Source organism: Triturus cristatus, chromosome 4_1, assembly GCF_964204655.1.
Source record: "Triturus cristatus chromosome 4_1, aTriCri1.1, whole genome shotgun sequence".
NCBI lineage: Eukaryota > Metazoa > Chordata > Amphibia > Caudata > Salamandridae > Triturus > Triturus cristatus.
Genome location: NC_140585.1, coordinates 1,168,520,946 through 1,168,533,650, shown reverse-complemented (window position 1 = coordinate 1,168,533,650; position 12,705 = coordinate 1,168,520,946). Strand labels below are relative to the sequence as shown.

General features: G+C 46.5%; 1 protein-coding gene across 1 annotated transcript in view; it reads right to left on the bottom strand.

The window, feature by feature from the left end:
• The window catches only part of LOC146856273 (uncharacterized), a 267,800-nt gene that overhangs the window by 88,997 nt on the left and 166,098 nt on the right, over positions 1–12,705 (bottom strand). Inside the window, exon 5 of the mRNA XM_085654369.1 lies at positions 6,745–6,828. Coding sequence (XP_085510495.1) covers positions 6,745–6,828 — 84 coding nt within the window. The remainder of the gene's footprint in view (positions 1–6,744; positions 6,829–12,705) is intronic.

Here is a 12,705-nt window from a genome sequence, read left to right as displayed (position 1 = left end):
GTTCTCCAAAAACCCAAGGCTCCCAGAGCCACCAGCTGAGCTGCACCATACTATGGTTTTTCATTGTATACCGAGAATAGACCAACCCATGTGATGAAATAAATAGAGTGAAAAATGGGTGGCAACCCAAGGTCAATGGGAGCCCTTGCGAGGAGACTCCCTGTGACTTCGGCTTAATCCGTTTCTGTTATGGGCACTAGGCCTAACCATACAAGTGGCACATCACCTTTATCAACACAAGTGGGGCAATGCTGCGTGGTAGGAATTTTGTGGATCCTGCGGATTCTGGAAGTTTCCATCACAGAAATGTAAGGAAAATTTGTGACTTCAGGCACATTTTAAGGGTTGCATGGCATTGTGGGTAAGAAAACCCATGGGATCCACGCAAGGCTCACCACCATGGAACCCTAAGGTTGTATAGTTTTCAAAAATATCTGCAGGTGGTAAGTTTCCATGAATGGTGGCTGAGCACGGCCCCAAATCCCGCACCTATCCCTATTATTGATCTCTCCACATAGAGCTTTAGGGCCTTTTGTGTCATGGTTTCTTGGCCCAACCAAACAAGTGGGGTACCGTTCTTATTAGGAGACAAGTGGGAACTCAGGGTGCTAGGAAATATGTGGCTCACCACATATTCCAGATGTTTTCCACACAGAAATGTGAGGAAAATGTCTGTTTTTAGTCAAAGTTTGAGGTTTGCAGGGCATTGTAGGTAAGAATATTTCGTGGGATCCACACGAAGCACACCACCCTGGACTCTCCCGGGTGTCAGGGTCTGGAAGGTTTTTCCAGGTGGCAGCCTTCGCAGGCCCAAAAAGTGAAGCCATCCACCTTTGCAAGTGGGACGATATTGGGATTTCACCACACTCTCCTGGCCCTTATGTAAACACAACACCCAAAATAAACACCCCAATATTATACTAAAAAAATGTATTCCTGCCATACAGTAGGCTTTCTGCACCCCACCCCCCCCCGGAAAATTAGGGGCAAACCATCTTTCTGCCCCAGGTGGGCGGCAGGAAGACTGGTTTGTCCCTTTTGAGATGGGGTTGTGGCCAATGCAGAATGCAACACCTGCACCACTTTATTTCGCCTGAAGGCAAAGTCCCTGGTGTCCGATGGATTTACTACCTCCCGGGTGAAGATTTGGGGCAACCTCTTCAGTTGGGACAAACTTATCTGCCCTCTCCTTCTGTTTGTTTTGATGAGGTTTTGACATTGCTGGTGTTCAGTGAGCTTCCCCCCACCCCCAGGTGGTGGGGCAGATTGGGGGTGAAGACCCCTATCTAACTTCCCAGTTGAGCACAAAGTATATTGGACCGAGGAGTGGGGAAGAGCACGGGCCAATGCCCAGGGGGGCTATTCCCACCCCAACCAAATACTGAATAAATGCAGTCCCAGGTGTCTAGTTGTCTTTCTGCCCCCCTGTCAGGCAGAATGGGGTCCATCCCCATCCACCACCCGGGGGGGGGGGGGGGGGGGGGGCAGAAGGACTGTCAGCTCATTTTTCTGGGGTGTAGGCATGGTCATGCCCAAAGTGGGCTGCCTCCACTTCTATATTTTTTATTTATATGTCCCTGGCGTCTAGTGGGCTTTCTGCCCCCCAGGGGCCTATTGGGGTAATTATCCCCATCTGCCCCCCGGGGGGCAGAAAGATTGCTAGCATGTTCTTTTTTGGGGGGTAGGGGCATGGCCAATCCCATAATAGGCAGCCTAAACCCAATTTTTTTTATGTCCCCGGTGTCTAGTGGCTTTCTGGTCCCGGGGGGGCAGATTGGGGGTAATCACCCCCATCTACAACCCCAGGGGAGGCAGAAAGACTGCCTGCATATTTTACTGATGGTGGGGGCTTGTCCGTGCCCATGATGGGCAGCCCCCACCCCTAGATATATATTTTTTTATCAAGCCCTGGTTTCTAGTGGGCTTTCTGCCTCCCTGGTGAGGGAGGCAGATTGGGAGTGATTACCCCCTTCAAACCCCCAGGGGGGGCAGATAGACTGATGTATGGTAGGGATGGGGGAACATAAGCCTTAGCCCAAGGGGCCACTCCCCCAACATCCCTGGTGTCTAGTTGTTTAATCCCTATTTGGGGATTACTTTCCTGTGGCGATCCCCATGTGGGTGTCCACTGGGCAGAGATATCATTGGAAAGGGGGGATTCTCCCCTGTCCAGTGATACCTCTCCCACCCCAATCAGTGCTCTGGAATGAGATATCTCCCCGAGCACTAACGCAGGGAAAGTAAAATTAACCCATCGGCTCGGTTACCTTCACTTTAGTGTAATGATGTGAGCTTGCCCGGAGTGCTGATCGTCATTACACTAAAAGTAAAAAAAGCACTCAGGCTGCTCACAAAGCTCTTTCCGAGCACCCTGGGCTTATAAAGCAACAAATGACTCCCTCTGGTGCAGCACACCAGAGTGGCCTTTATTTACAGCCTCAGTGTCGGCCAATGGCTGACAGACACACTGGGGAGGGAGTGCAGGTGTTGGCTATTGGCCAACACACGCACTGAAGAGGTTAGAGAAGAAGCAGAAGAACATTGGTTAGTGGAATCTCACTGAGTTTTCATGTAACTCCGCTGAATTCTGCAGAGTAAAACTCTGCCAGTTATGCCCACCCCTACAATAGACCCATGCCTGCAGCCTTTGATTCAGTGCCTGCTTAGCCTAACTCTATCAAGTGCAGAGAGGTGTATACCCTTAGTTTGGGAGAATGTCTAAGGATCAGTGTAAGGAAACAGGCTTTTTTCAAATTTCACCCCACTTTTTGCCCCCATTTGGACTACTAGCTGCTGGCTTTTCGACTTTGAGAGTGCAATGAGGCTTGCTGTCCAAACCTCAGTGCCAGTGTTCTGACCCATTATAAAAGGTATTTCGATTTGGATAGCCCCAGTTGGCAAATACTGGCTTACTATAAGACCCTAACATATGGTACCCAGGTTACCAAGGGCATGTAAAGCAGAGTGTCCACCCAGGCCAGCAGAACTCTTTGTACCACCCTGTGTCTGACAAAGTGCAATATGACTCCAAGACTGCCTCGGCAGACTGTAAAGGCAGTGTTTGAATTTCAAGTTTGACATTGATGTTACCATTAAGGGCACAGCCACCCCTTTCCTTGACAGTATATATAAGTCTCCCCTAAGGAAGGCATATAGAGCCCTATGGCAGATAACAATATTATTAAGATAGGCATTTAGGTTTATATATGTCTTAGCAGCCAAACCCCTAAATTTGTTTTTTTGCTAAGAAAAGTTAGTAGACCCATTGGCTAACACAGGGTTGGTAGGCTGGCATCCCAGCCTGGCTTACTTCTGAATGGTACTACCTAACTGGGTACTGTAATGTATCAAATTAATCATGCCATTAAATCCAATTAATGCCTAAGTTGAGATTTATGTCACTGTTAGACCTGGCACCTTAGTGTAGGTCTCCCTTCCATTTTTTGCTGTTGCCTCATGTGATTTTGCTGGTTATAGATGCTTTGGGCATTGTGCCACTGCTGTCCAGTGCCACAGTACAAGTGCTCCCTATGGAAAATTGATGTATGGATTAGTGATTCCATGATTAGCTGATTTGGTTTACTTGTCAGACCCTAGTACAGTGCACTGAGTGTGCCTAGGGATTGTAAACCAAATGCTGCTGGTGGGCTTGCAGCACTGGTTGTGCCACCCACAGGAGCAGCCTGTAAAAGTGTGTCTCAGGTCTGCCATTGCAGAGCCTATGTGCAGTCTGGTACCGCCATGTTGATGGACAAGTGCACCCACATGCCAGTCCCTGAACCTTCCCTTTTCTGCATAATAGTCACTCCTATGGTAGGCCCAAGGGTAGGGTGCATTGTAGGTAAAAGGTAGGACAAGCCCTGATGTGTGTGGCATGTCCAAGTAGTGAATTACAGCCATTTTTATTTTTCACTATTGCAATGCTACCTGTTCCCCATAGGCCAGAATGGGCAGTTTGATCATTACATCTTATAATCCTAACTGACTCAGGGAAATAGGTAGAAATTCGAGTTTAGTATGCCTGAATGCTAAAATGCATCTTTTAGTAAAGTTGGTTTTAACATTCTGTTTTTGAAAATACCACTTTTAGAAAGTGGGTATTTTCTTGTCTAACTATCCAAGCCTGCCTCTGCTAGGTTGTGTGTTCCTTGTCTGAAGTTTGAGTGACAGAGGCTGGGAGATTCCAGGAGACAGGGTGAGTCAGCACAGGGCTGAATAGAGAGATCTGCATGTAGATGAGAGGGAGGAGTTGCACCTGGGACCTGAATAGGGCTGTGCCTTCCCTCCACAATGCTGGCTCCACCTCCTGTGGTGCGTCTGATGTCCAGTGCCCTGCACTGAGAAAGGAAAGACGGAGTCATGTAAAGAGAGTGCTCCAGGACTGACCAGAACTGGTTTGGACTAGGCAAAGGCCTCTCTGCCTTCAGAGAACAAAGAGAAACTGTGTATAAAAAGGGGGACCCAGACCCCAGAACTTTAGATCACTTTTGGGAAACAAGAAGAAACCTTTGCTGAGGAGAAGAACCAGAGAGAATGAGGAGAGACTATCCCTACGCGTGAGGGATTTGGCCTGCAGTCGTTGCCTGACTGCCAAAGAGAGGAGAAAGGACTTTGTGCTACTTTCATTCAACTTGTGAAGTATCTCCATGGGCTTGAGATAGAGCTTGCCTCCTGCTGAAGTCTCAGGGGCAACATACTTCACCCACCAGCTCCCCAAGAGTTCTTTGGAAGTGCCTGCAGTTGTGTTGGGCTTTCTGAGGGACTGCGTGTCGTAAGGAGCTGGAAGCGTGACGCACGTAGAAGAAGCGTGTCGCCGAACTGCCGCTGTCGCTTCACAGTGCGAAAGCGCATCGACCGAAAAGAGGCACCACCGCATCATCAGAGAAGCGTGTCACTGCCGCAGCCGCTGGCGTCGCATCGCTGGGAAAGCGTGTCGCCGCTGCAGTTGTCGCAGCATTGCCGATGCGCCTCGCATCGCCGGAGAAGAGGATCGAGTCGCATCAGACGCCGCCGCATCACCGGGAAGCGTGTCGCAGGGCCTGTCACGGCTCAGAAGAATCCTTGAGTCGCCGCACAGCCGTCGGGCGTGCTCGCATCGTGCCGCATCAAGGAGAAGATGCCATTTTGTTTCATTGCACCGGATCTTCATCGCATCACAGCGTTGCGGGCCTCATTGCCATGGAAGCACAGTAAGAAACTGACGCATCACCTCCCCACGCCAAGAACCGACGCATCAACTACGCATCAGCAGGGTCCCGACACATCACCGTTCTTGCGTGTAAGGAACCGACGCATCACCTTCCCTGCAACACTTTCGTTGTATAGCGTTACGCATCTAAAGGTACATTGAACTTAAAGTGTTGCATTTACCATCTTAAGAGAACTAAGCTATTTCTACCATTTTTAAAGTACAGTATTGTGGATTTTTGACGTTTGTGGTCTTGTGTTAAGTCTATATAAAAATACTTATTGTTATACTACAACTTGTGTGGTGTCCATCTGTAGTGTTGTCACTGGGTTACTGTATGTGTTCACAAATGCTTTACACACTGCCTCTGAGATAAGCCTGTCTGCTCGTGCCAAGCTACCCAGGGGGTGAGCAGGGGTTATTTTAGGAGTGCACCCCCTTACCCTGACTAGAAGCAAGGGTCCCTATTTGTTTAAAGGCACCTACCTCTGCCAACTAGAGACCCCCAGTTCTAACAGACACTTTCAAAGTTAAGCAACTTGTAAAAATGTGCCACTTTGTGGCCCTCTGCGCCGCCTGTGACAACAAACCAAGCAGGATGCCTTCTGTTCCTGTAGACAAGTTGGAGACAGGGAGAGAGAGGGATAACCTATTCTCAAACCAGTTTTCCCATGGGTGTGTAGCTCTTAGGTAGCCACACCTCTGGGGTGGGATAACAAGCTCCTCACTGTCGAGGAAGAGTTCAGACATCTTGAGAGTGCGAGTAGCTTTTCTTTCACATCCTCAGGTGCTCCAAAGCCCTTACTTTACTCAAAACCGATAAATGGGTTTCCCCCCTTTGCAGTCTTTCTTTTTTCCACCCCTCTAAAGTGCAATCAGCTTCTTCTCCCTTATCACCCTTAAACCCCCTACTTTACAGAGTTGATAGGTGATCAGTGCCCAATAGTACTTCCTACCCCACCTACTTAATCACTTGTCTGCTCGCCACTGTGACCCATAACAGGAATCTCCTGTGTTCTTGCTCATGGGAGTTGACAGATTGGCAAATCTCTTGCATGGGATTTAATAAGGACTTTAGTCGGTGACTTAACATGCATTCCATGGTGGGGGTGGTAGAAGGAAAGGTATGTGCAAAGCAATTTTTGGCAACAACCGCGGACAAACAGACAGTAGCTGGATGAATAAAGGAAGGCCCACACTACAATCGAGAGCAACAGACAGATATGGGGCTGAAATCTGAACGTTACAGGCTGTAGAGCTGAAGCCATCAAGGTGAAAGCTAAACAGGCACTCTGACTATTGAAGAACACCCTTGAAAAAGCTGACCAGGAACCGTTTTGATAGTGGAAATAAAATACTCATGGTGTTCCCTGCTGGCCCTACATGAAGAGACAACACTTCTGTGGAGTCATGGTCAGCAAGTTGCATGTGAGAAACAACATATCTGTATTCCTTAAATCAATTATCTTTGTTCTCCTGGACTTTAACAATTGTTTGGGTCACTATGATCTCTACGTAGCTCTAGAAAAATACAAACAATGAGTGTCCCTTCTTACCACAGCATCTGCTTAGCGCTTTCAACACCTTCTTCAGATCTGTCTCTTCCATACTCACAATCCTACTGGGAGCTGCTACCGGCACTAGAGGAAAAACAGAGGGGCTATCATTGTGTAGAGCTAGAGTCAATGCAACGGGAACAGAGTGGTTATGCATTGGTTTGTTCACACAACTGATGTACATTTTACACCCTTTGCTGAAGATAAGAGTGAGTGAGTGAGTGAGTGAGTGAGTGAGTGAGTGAGTGAGTGAGTGAGTGAGTGAGTGAGTGAGTGAGTGAGTGAGTGAGTCAGTGAGTGAGTCAGTGAGTCAGTGAGTCAGTGAGTGAGTCAGTGACTGACTAAGTGACTGACTGACTTAGTGAATGACTGAGTGAAAGTGAGTGAGTGAGTGAGTGAGTGAGTGAGTGAGTGAGTGAGTGAGTGAGTGAGTGAGTGAGTGAGTGAGTGAGTGAGTGAGTGAGTGAGTGAGTGGTGAGTGAGTGAGTGGTGAGTGAGTGAGTTTGTGTGGGCGAGAGGGTAGGTGAGGCAATGACAACAACTAGGCAGGTGGCGGTTATATTCGTTCAAAGGATGCATTTTTAGGGTACACACTGGAGATCAAATTGTTTCTAGCCATTTGAGAGAGAGAGAGGGTGCTGAGAAAATATGAGAGAGAGAACAAGAGTCAGGGAGAGTGAAACAGTGAAAAGAGATATAGAGACAGAGAAAGAAAGGTGAATGCAGAATGCAGCACACATAGAAAGAGGAAGTAACAAGGAGAAATAAAGATATTTCTCCTCGTTACATCTCCCCTGGGAAGGAGTATCTTTTTTGTGCATTCCCAGGTCTTTCACGTTTGGCAAATGTGAGAGTGCATCAAAAACCTTGGGAGTTGCGATGGAACACCCACATAATACCCACAGAACATTTTCCCGGGGCAGTGTAATGAAGCGCAGCAATTTGTGCTGCATTGCATTGCTCCATATTTATTGAGCCACTCAGGGCCATGAATAAATCGTATTTTGGGCTTGTGTCGGGCCTGCACCACATTGCGTGGTGCAAGGGTGATGCAATGCCCCTCATAAATATGCTCCTGGATATTTAATAGCGGGGTGCACGGATCAAAGATATGAGCTAACTTTGGTTAACTTGAAACATGTAAACTAGTTCATTCCAAGATGTGCACAGCATTCCCCCCGACAATGGGGGAGTGGGTCAAGAGTGTGGCATACTGTAGGGCCCAACTGGCGTGCTATGAGAACTACTACCGACGAAGTCTCGCCCGCGAGATATTTGGGAGCCTTTTGTGAGTTGGCTGAGCACTGTAACTGCGAATGACCCTTGATGTCATTACTAAGGAGATGTGTACGGCATTAATAATTGTTGCAAGTAAAAAGCACCCTGTGGGGACCCACATGCCTAGAGATAGCGTATTAACTGTTTAACCATAGCCTAATTAAGGAGCAGTGGATGTACACTCATGTCATATTGTTGTATCACTGTACCCCGATCAGGCCGGCTAGCCCACAAGCAAGTATTGTACTGCACTTTGTATTAATGTTTGTTTACTTATTACGAAATGCCAATAAAAACAAATTTTAAAAAAAAGATGTGCACTAGGCACTCTTAATTTAAAGTCCATGTTTATCTAGGTTTTGGGGCATGGCCAACATATTTAGTTATGTGAATAATTCACTTATTGGGAAACACAAATTTAATTTAGCCCATCTTGGTCTTTACTCAGTCCACCTGGGTGGTGGACAAGCCATATTTTGAGATCACCGCAGGCCCGGCAGTGATCTCTGTGAGTTCACAGTAGCTACCACCATGACAGTTTCAGTGAAGGAACCGAAAGTTTGGTGTGCAGCTTCCATCTTTTAGGCAGCTGCGCACCAAACCTTTTTGAATTTCAGAAACAACCCTCCAAAACAGGAATTAATTTTTCAAAACGAATGACCTGCACACCATAGGTGACTGACTGCTGACTGCCAGGTTTTAGCTGGTGGTGATGCACAGCAAAAAAGAGAACATCAAACCATCATTTCTAAGGAGAGCAGGCAGTCTGATGCCCTTACTCCAATGGCCCCTACTTCATCAGACTGTCCATAAGTTTTCCGATGGCAGAGCCAGCAGAGCAATGCCACCTGGAAAGTGGCCAGCTGCCTGACTCAAAACAAAGTGGTCTGATCAAGGGTTTCACGGACAAGGTGCCTTGTCCACCAAACACTAAATCAGGCCTCAAGTTTGTTCTCTCCTAATCAAGACAGGAAAACTGATAGCTTGACTATGTGGGAGATGAGTGGGTCGCTTCTTGTTTGGGATACGGAATCTGTAGAGTCTTGTGGGGGAAACTGAAACAGACATAGCACAGGAGTTCATCTCATACTTATGTATGTCCAAGGGCACATAGGACCATGATGGCCTTCAGGCTGGAGCTTGATCTTCCTTCCCTGAGGCTGTGCAATACAGCTGGTGGAGAACATGGAAAGTGTGCATGATGGTCTGGCCATGAACACTTAGAGTTTGCTTACCACTTCACCCCCTGGCCCCTGCTCTGGCCAGCCCAGCCCTGCCCCGGCCACCCGCACCTAAGCAGGAACAGAAAAATAAAATGACATAACATTGCGTTATCATTTTATATTTCCTTTTTAAACTGCTCGCAGAGCAGTGGGACAACGCTCCTCCGCCTTAGCAGAGGAGCCACAGCAACTTAGTGAGCGATATCAAGTGAACCAGTGAATGGTATGATTGTATATTCCTGTTTACTGATGATTTACTTTGATATGTAGATATCCACAACACCTCCATTAATAGGTTATTAGTTACAATTAAGATACTTGGGACATGTTCTGGATTCCAGATACTTGATTGTGTTGACCTTTTTCCAGATATGGAGTTGAAACCTAGCATATTTGTTTAAAGTCCCTTCCTGATGCAATTGGAGAGGTTTAGGTACTTGGGACTAGGCATCCTTAGAAATAATTTCAGCTTCATGGAAAATAATTTAGGAAGAATCCTTAAAGAATTCCAGGAAGATGTATTCCCTGATAGAGACTCCACCTTTCACTGCTTGGTAAAGACACCCTGTATAAAACAATTACATTGCCCCATCTTCTATTACCCCATGTTGCCTTGTGTATTCTTTTGTGTGGGACTTCACTACACCCATTACAAGAGTGTTCAAAGCACAGAGATCTGCGAGCCTTTCACCATTCTCGTTCATGGAACCAAGTCCATGGTTGCTCATGACTTCTTCGTACCCCGTGTTGTTGCTTCCAAATTTAGCACTGAGGTCCTCAGTCAGCATCATGATGTCTCTCTTAAGGCATTTCTCCAGGATGGACTTGAGTCTATTGTAAAATTGTTCTTTTTCCTCTTCTTTACTTTCATTTGTAGGTGTGTAGCACTGGATAACATTCATGTTGATCCTCTTTTTCTTTGTTCTGAAGGTTCTGTGACGATTCTGGGACCATGGGCTTTCCATCCAATCAGATCTTACTAATCAGGTGTTACTCCCTGCGTATGTGGGGAATTCTCTTCATAGTGTCCAGAGTACAAAAGCATTCCTCCTAAATCCAGTCTTTTCTGTCTGGACTGTGTCCATCTGGTCTCACTGATGCCAAGCAGGGCAAGGTTGTATTTTGTCATCTCTGCTGTCACTTGAGTCTTACCTGTCTCATACATGGACTGCAAGTTCCATGTCCCGATGGTGATGGTCTTGGTCTAAAGCAGGTGGATCGGATTTGTGGCTTCCAGGGATCTCTAGCTTTCACCACAAGGTATCATAGCTCTCAGTGAAGAGGATTCCTCAATCCCAATTCTGCGATGTCTTTTGGTTGACGTTTATGTAGCTAGGATTTTTTCACATGGTGGGGTAGCTATGCCACGCAAAACCCTCCTCCTTTCGCAGTTGGCTTGGGACCGGCCATGGCGGAGTCTGCATTGCCAAGAAGTTCTGAAGGTCCCTGCAAGATGTGAGAGCGATGAGAGGAGCAGACCATCACCTTATCATTGCCAAGGCTAAAGTTAAAGCTGAAGAAAGCATTAATGGAACCAACACCAGCACTATAACACCACCCTCCTAAAAAATGCACAAAAATGGAGTGAATACTCACTCACCCTCAGTAACACGTTTCAAGTCCTGCAAGGACTAGAAGATGTCAGAGACCTAGTAGAAAGCCAGTGGGAGAAGATCAAAGAAACAGTGACATCAACCTGCCAGGAGGTACTGGATCACAAGAAACACCAGCATAAAGAATGGATCTCTATTGACTCTCTGCAAAATCCAAGCAAGAAAAGAAAAGAAAGCTGCAGTCAAATCTCCGGTTTTGCCTGGTCACCCATGAACACTTTAGCGGTTTTCACCCTTAGGAGCCCCATGGATATTATACTATGACTCTAAACTTTGGTTTCTGCTCAAGATGAGGTGGGTTTAGTGCTGTCTAACCTGCCTCTGCACATACCCCCCCCCATCCATCTTGGCCTGATCATCTCCCACTATTACCCTTTCCTCTCACAAAATGGAGGAAATCCTTGCTTGGCTTTTATTTGTTTGTAGAGTTTGTGACTGCAAAAAGTGAAAGAGGACACTTTTTTACTTGCCTACTAACACTTGAAGGAGGTCTACCTTTTTACCCTAATTACAATGATGCCCAGAAACTAAAAAGACACATAAGACTCTGTCCTACCCAAAACCAGAAACAGAAGGCGGACTCTCCTCTGCCTGAGATCCTTCGTCTGGAAACTAATAATGAGGCGGCCATCTTAGAAGGAAGCCTTGGTTTATTTTCACCTCTATCTGAAACATGGCCCATCTCATTATTCGTTCCCTAATGACCCTTACCCTCCCACAGACAATACTTCTTCACCAATGACATACTAATGGCAGCCACACAGTATTGGGCTCTTGCTGCAGCAGTTGCTCCTTTTGCGAATAATCTGTCAGTTTCATCAACCCAAATGTCCTTGCTCTCTTTTCGGTAAGAATCGCAAAATCAAAATTGTGCTTGTTTCTATGTTATGTGCCTGTATGTGCTTGTTTGTTTTGTTTATGTGTTGCTCATGGTGTAGTGGTGCTTCTCTGACCCCATGAATTGGTCACACTACTAGTCTCACAATCATGATGTCTGATCAGTGAACATCAGTTGTGCAAGGCACTTTAGAATATACCCTTTGAATTGAACTTACTGCAATCTTTGACGTGGTCTTGTAACTGATATTATGTTGTTATGCCCCATTTCTGACTGCATTGTAAGCTGATGCATGACCCGCTTCTTCCCTCTTCTTCTGTATGTCTACCCCCCCCCCCCCCCCCCCCAGTGTTTATTCCCACCAAGAGGCTTATTTCGCCTACTTCTACACTGTTACTGCAATATTCTTACAGTGTATTTCATAATCTCATCCTTTATACATGCATGTAGTAGGGACTTTGTTCCTACTACACCACTGGTCTAAAAGTAGAGCACAGGGCATTTCAGTCTATTCTGATTAGTCCCAGAAACATTTAATAATCTACCCAGCCTTTTTAGCAACATTGTACACTCCTGCTCCCTGAAGATGTACCTCCTTTAGAGGTCCTTATCTAGTCTCCCCATTTTTCTCCTGCTCCCTCCACCCAGCATGTATCCTGCCACTGCTGAAAAGCTGAACGCCCTACTATCCCCTTCTGGAGATTTTTAATTAACTACCCTCCCAACCTATCCAAAAATGGCATGGGAAATCTCAAACATAAATTCTTCAACCTTAAGAAAGAAAGACGTATCACGACTCCTACTTTCGCCACACCAAGGGTTTGCCTACTGAATGACCACATCTTCTCAACCAGTCGGTTTGCAAAATGGAGGAAAGTCCTCTCTTCTTCTCTCAATGCCACCATCAAGAAAATCCCACATGGCCACAAAATTACTATTGTACCCTCCACACTATACAATGGTAATGCCACCATTTACATTACATCTATAACAATGGCACCATACCCAT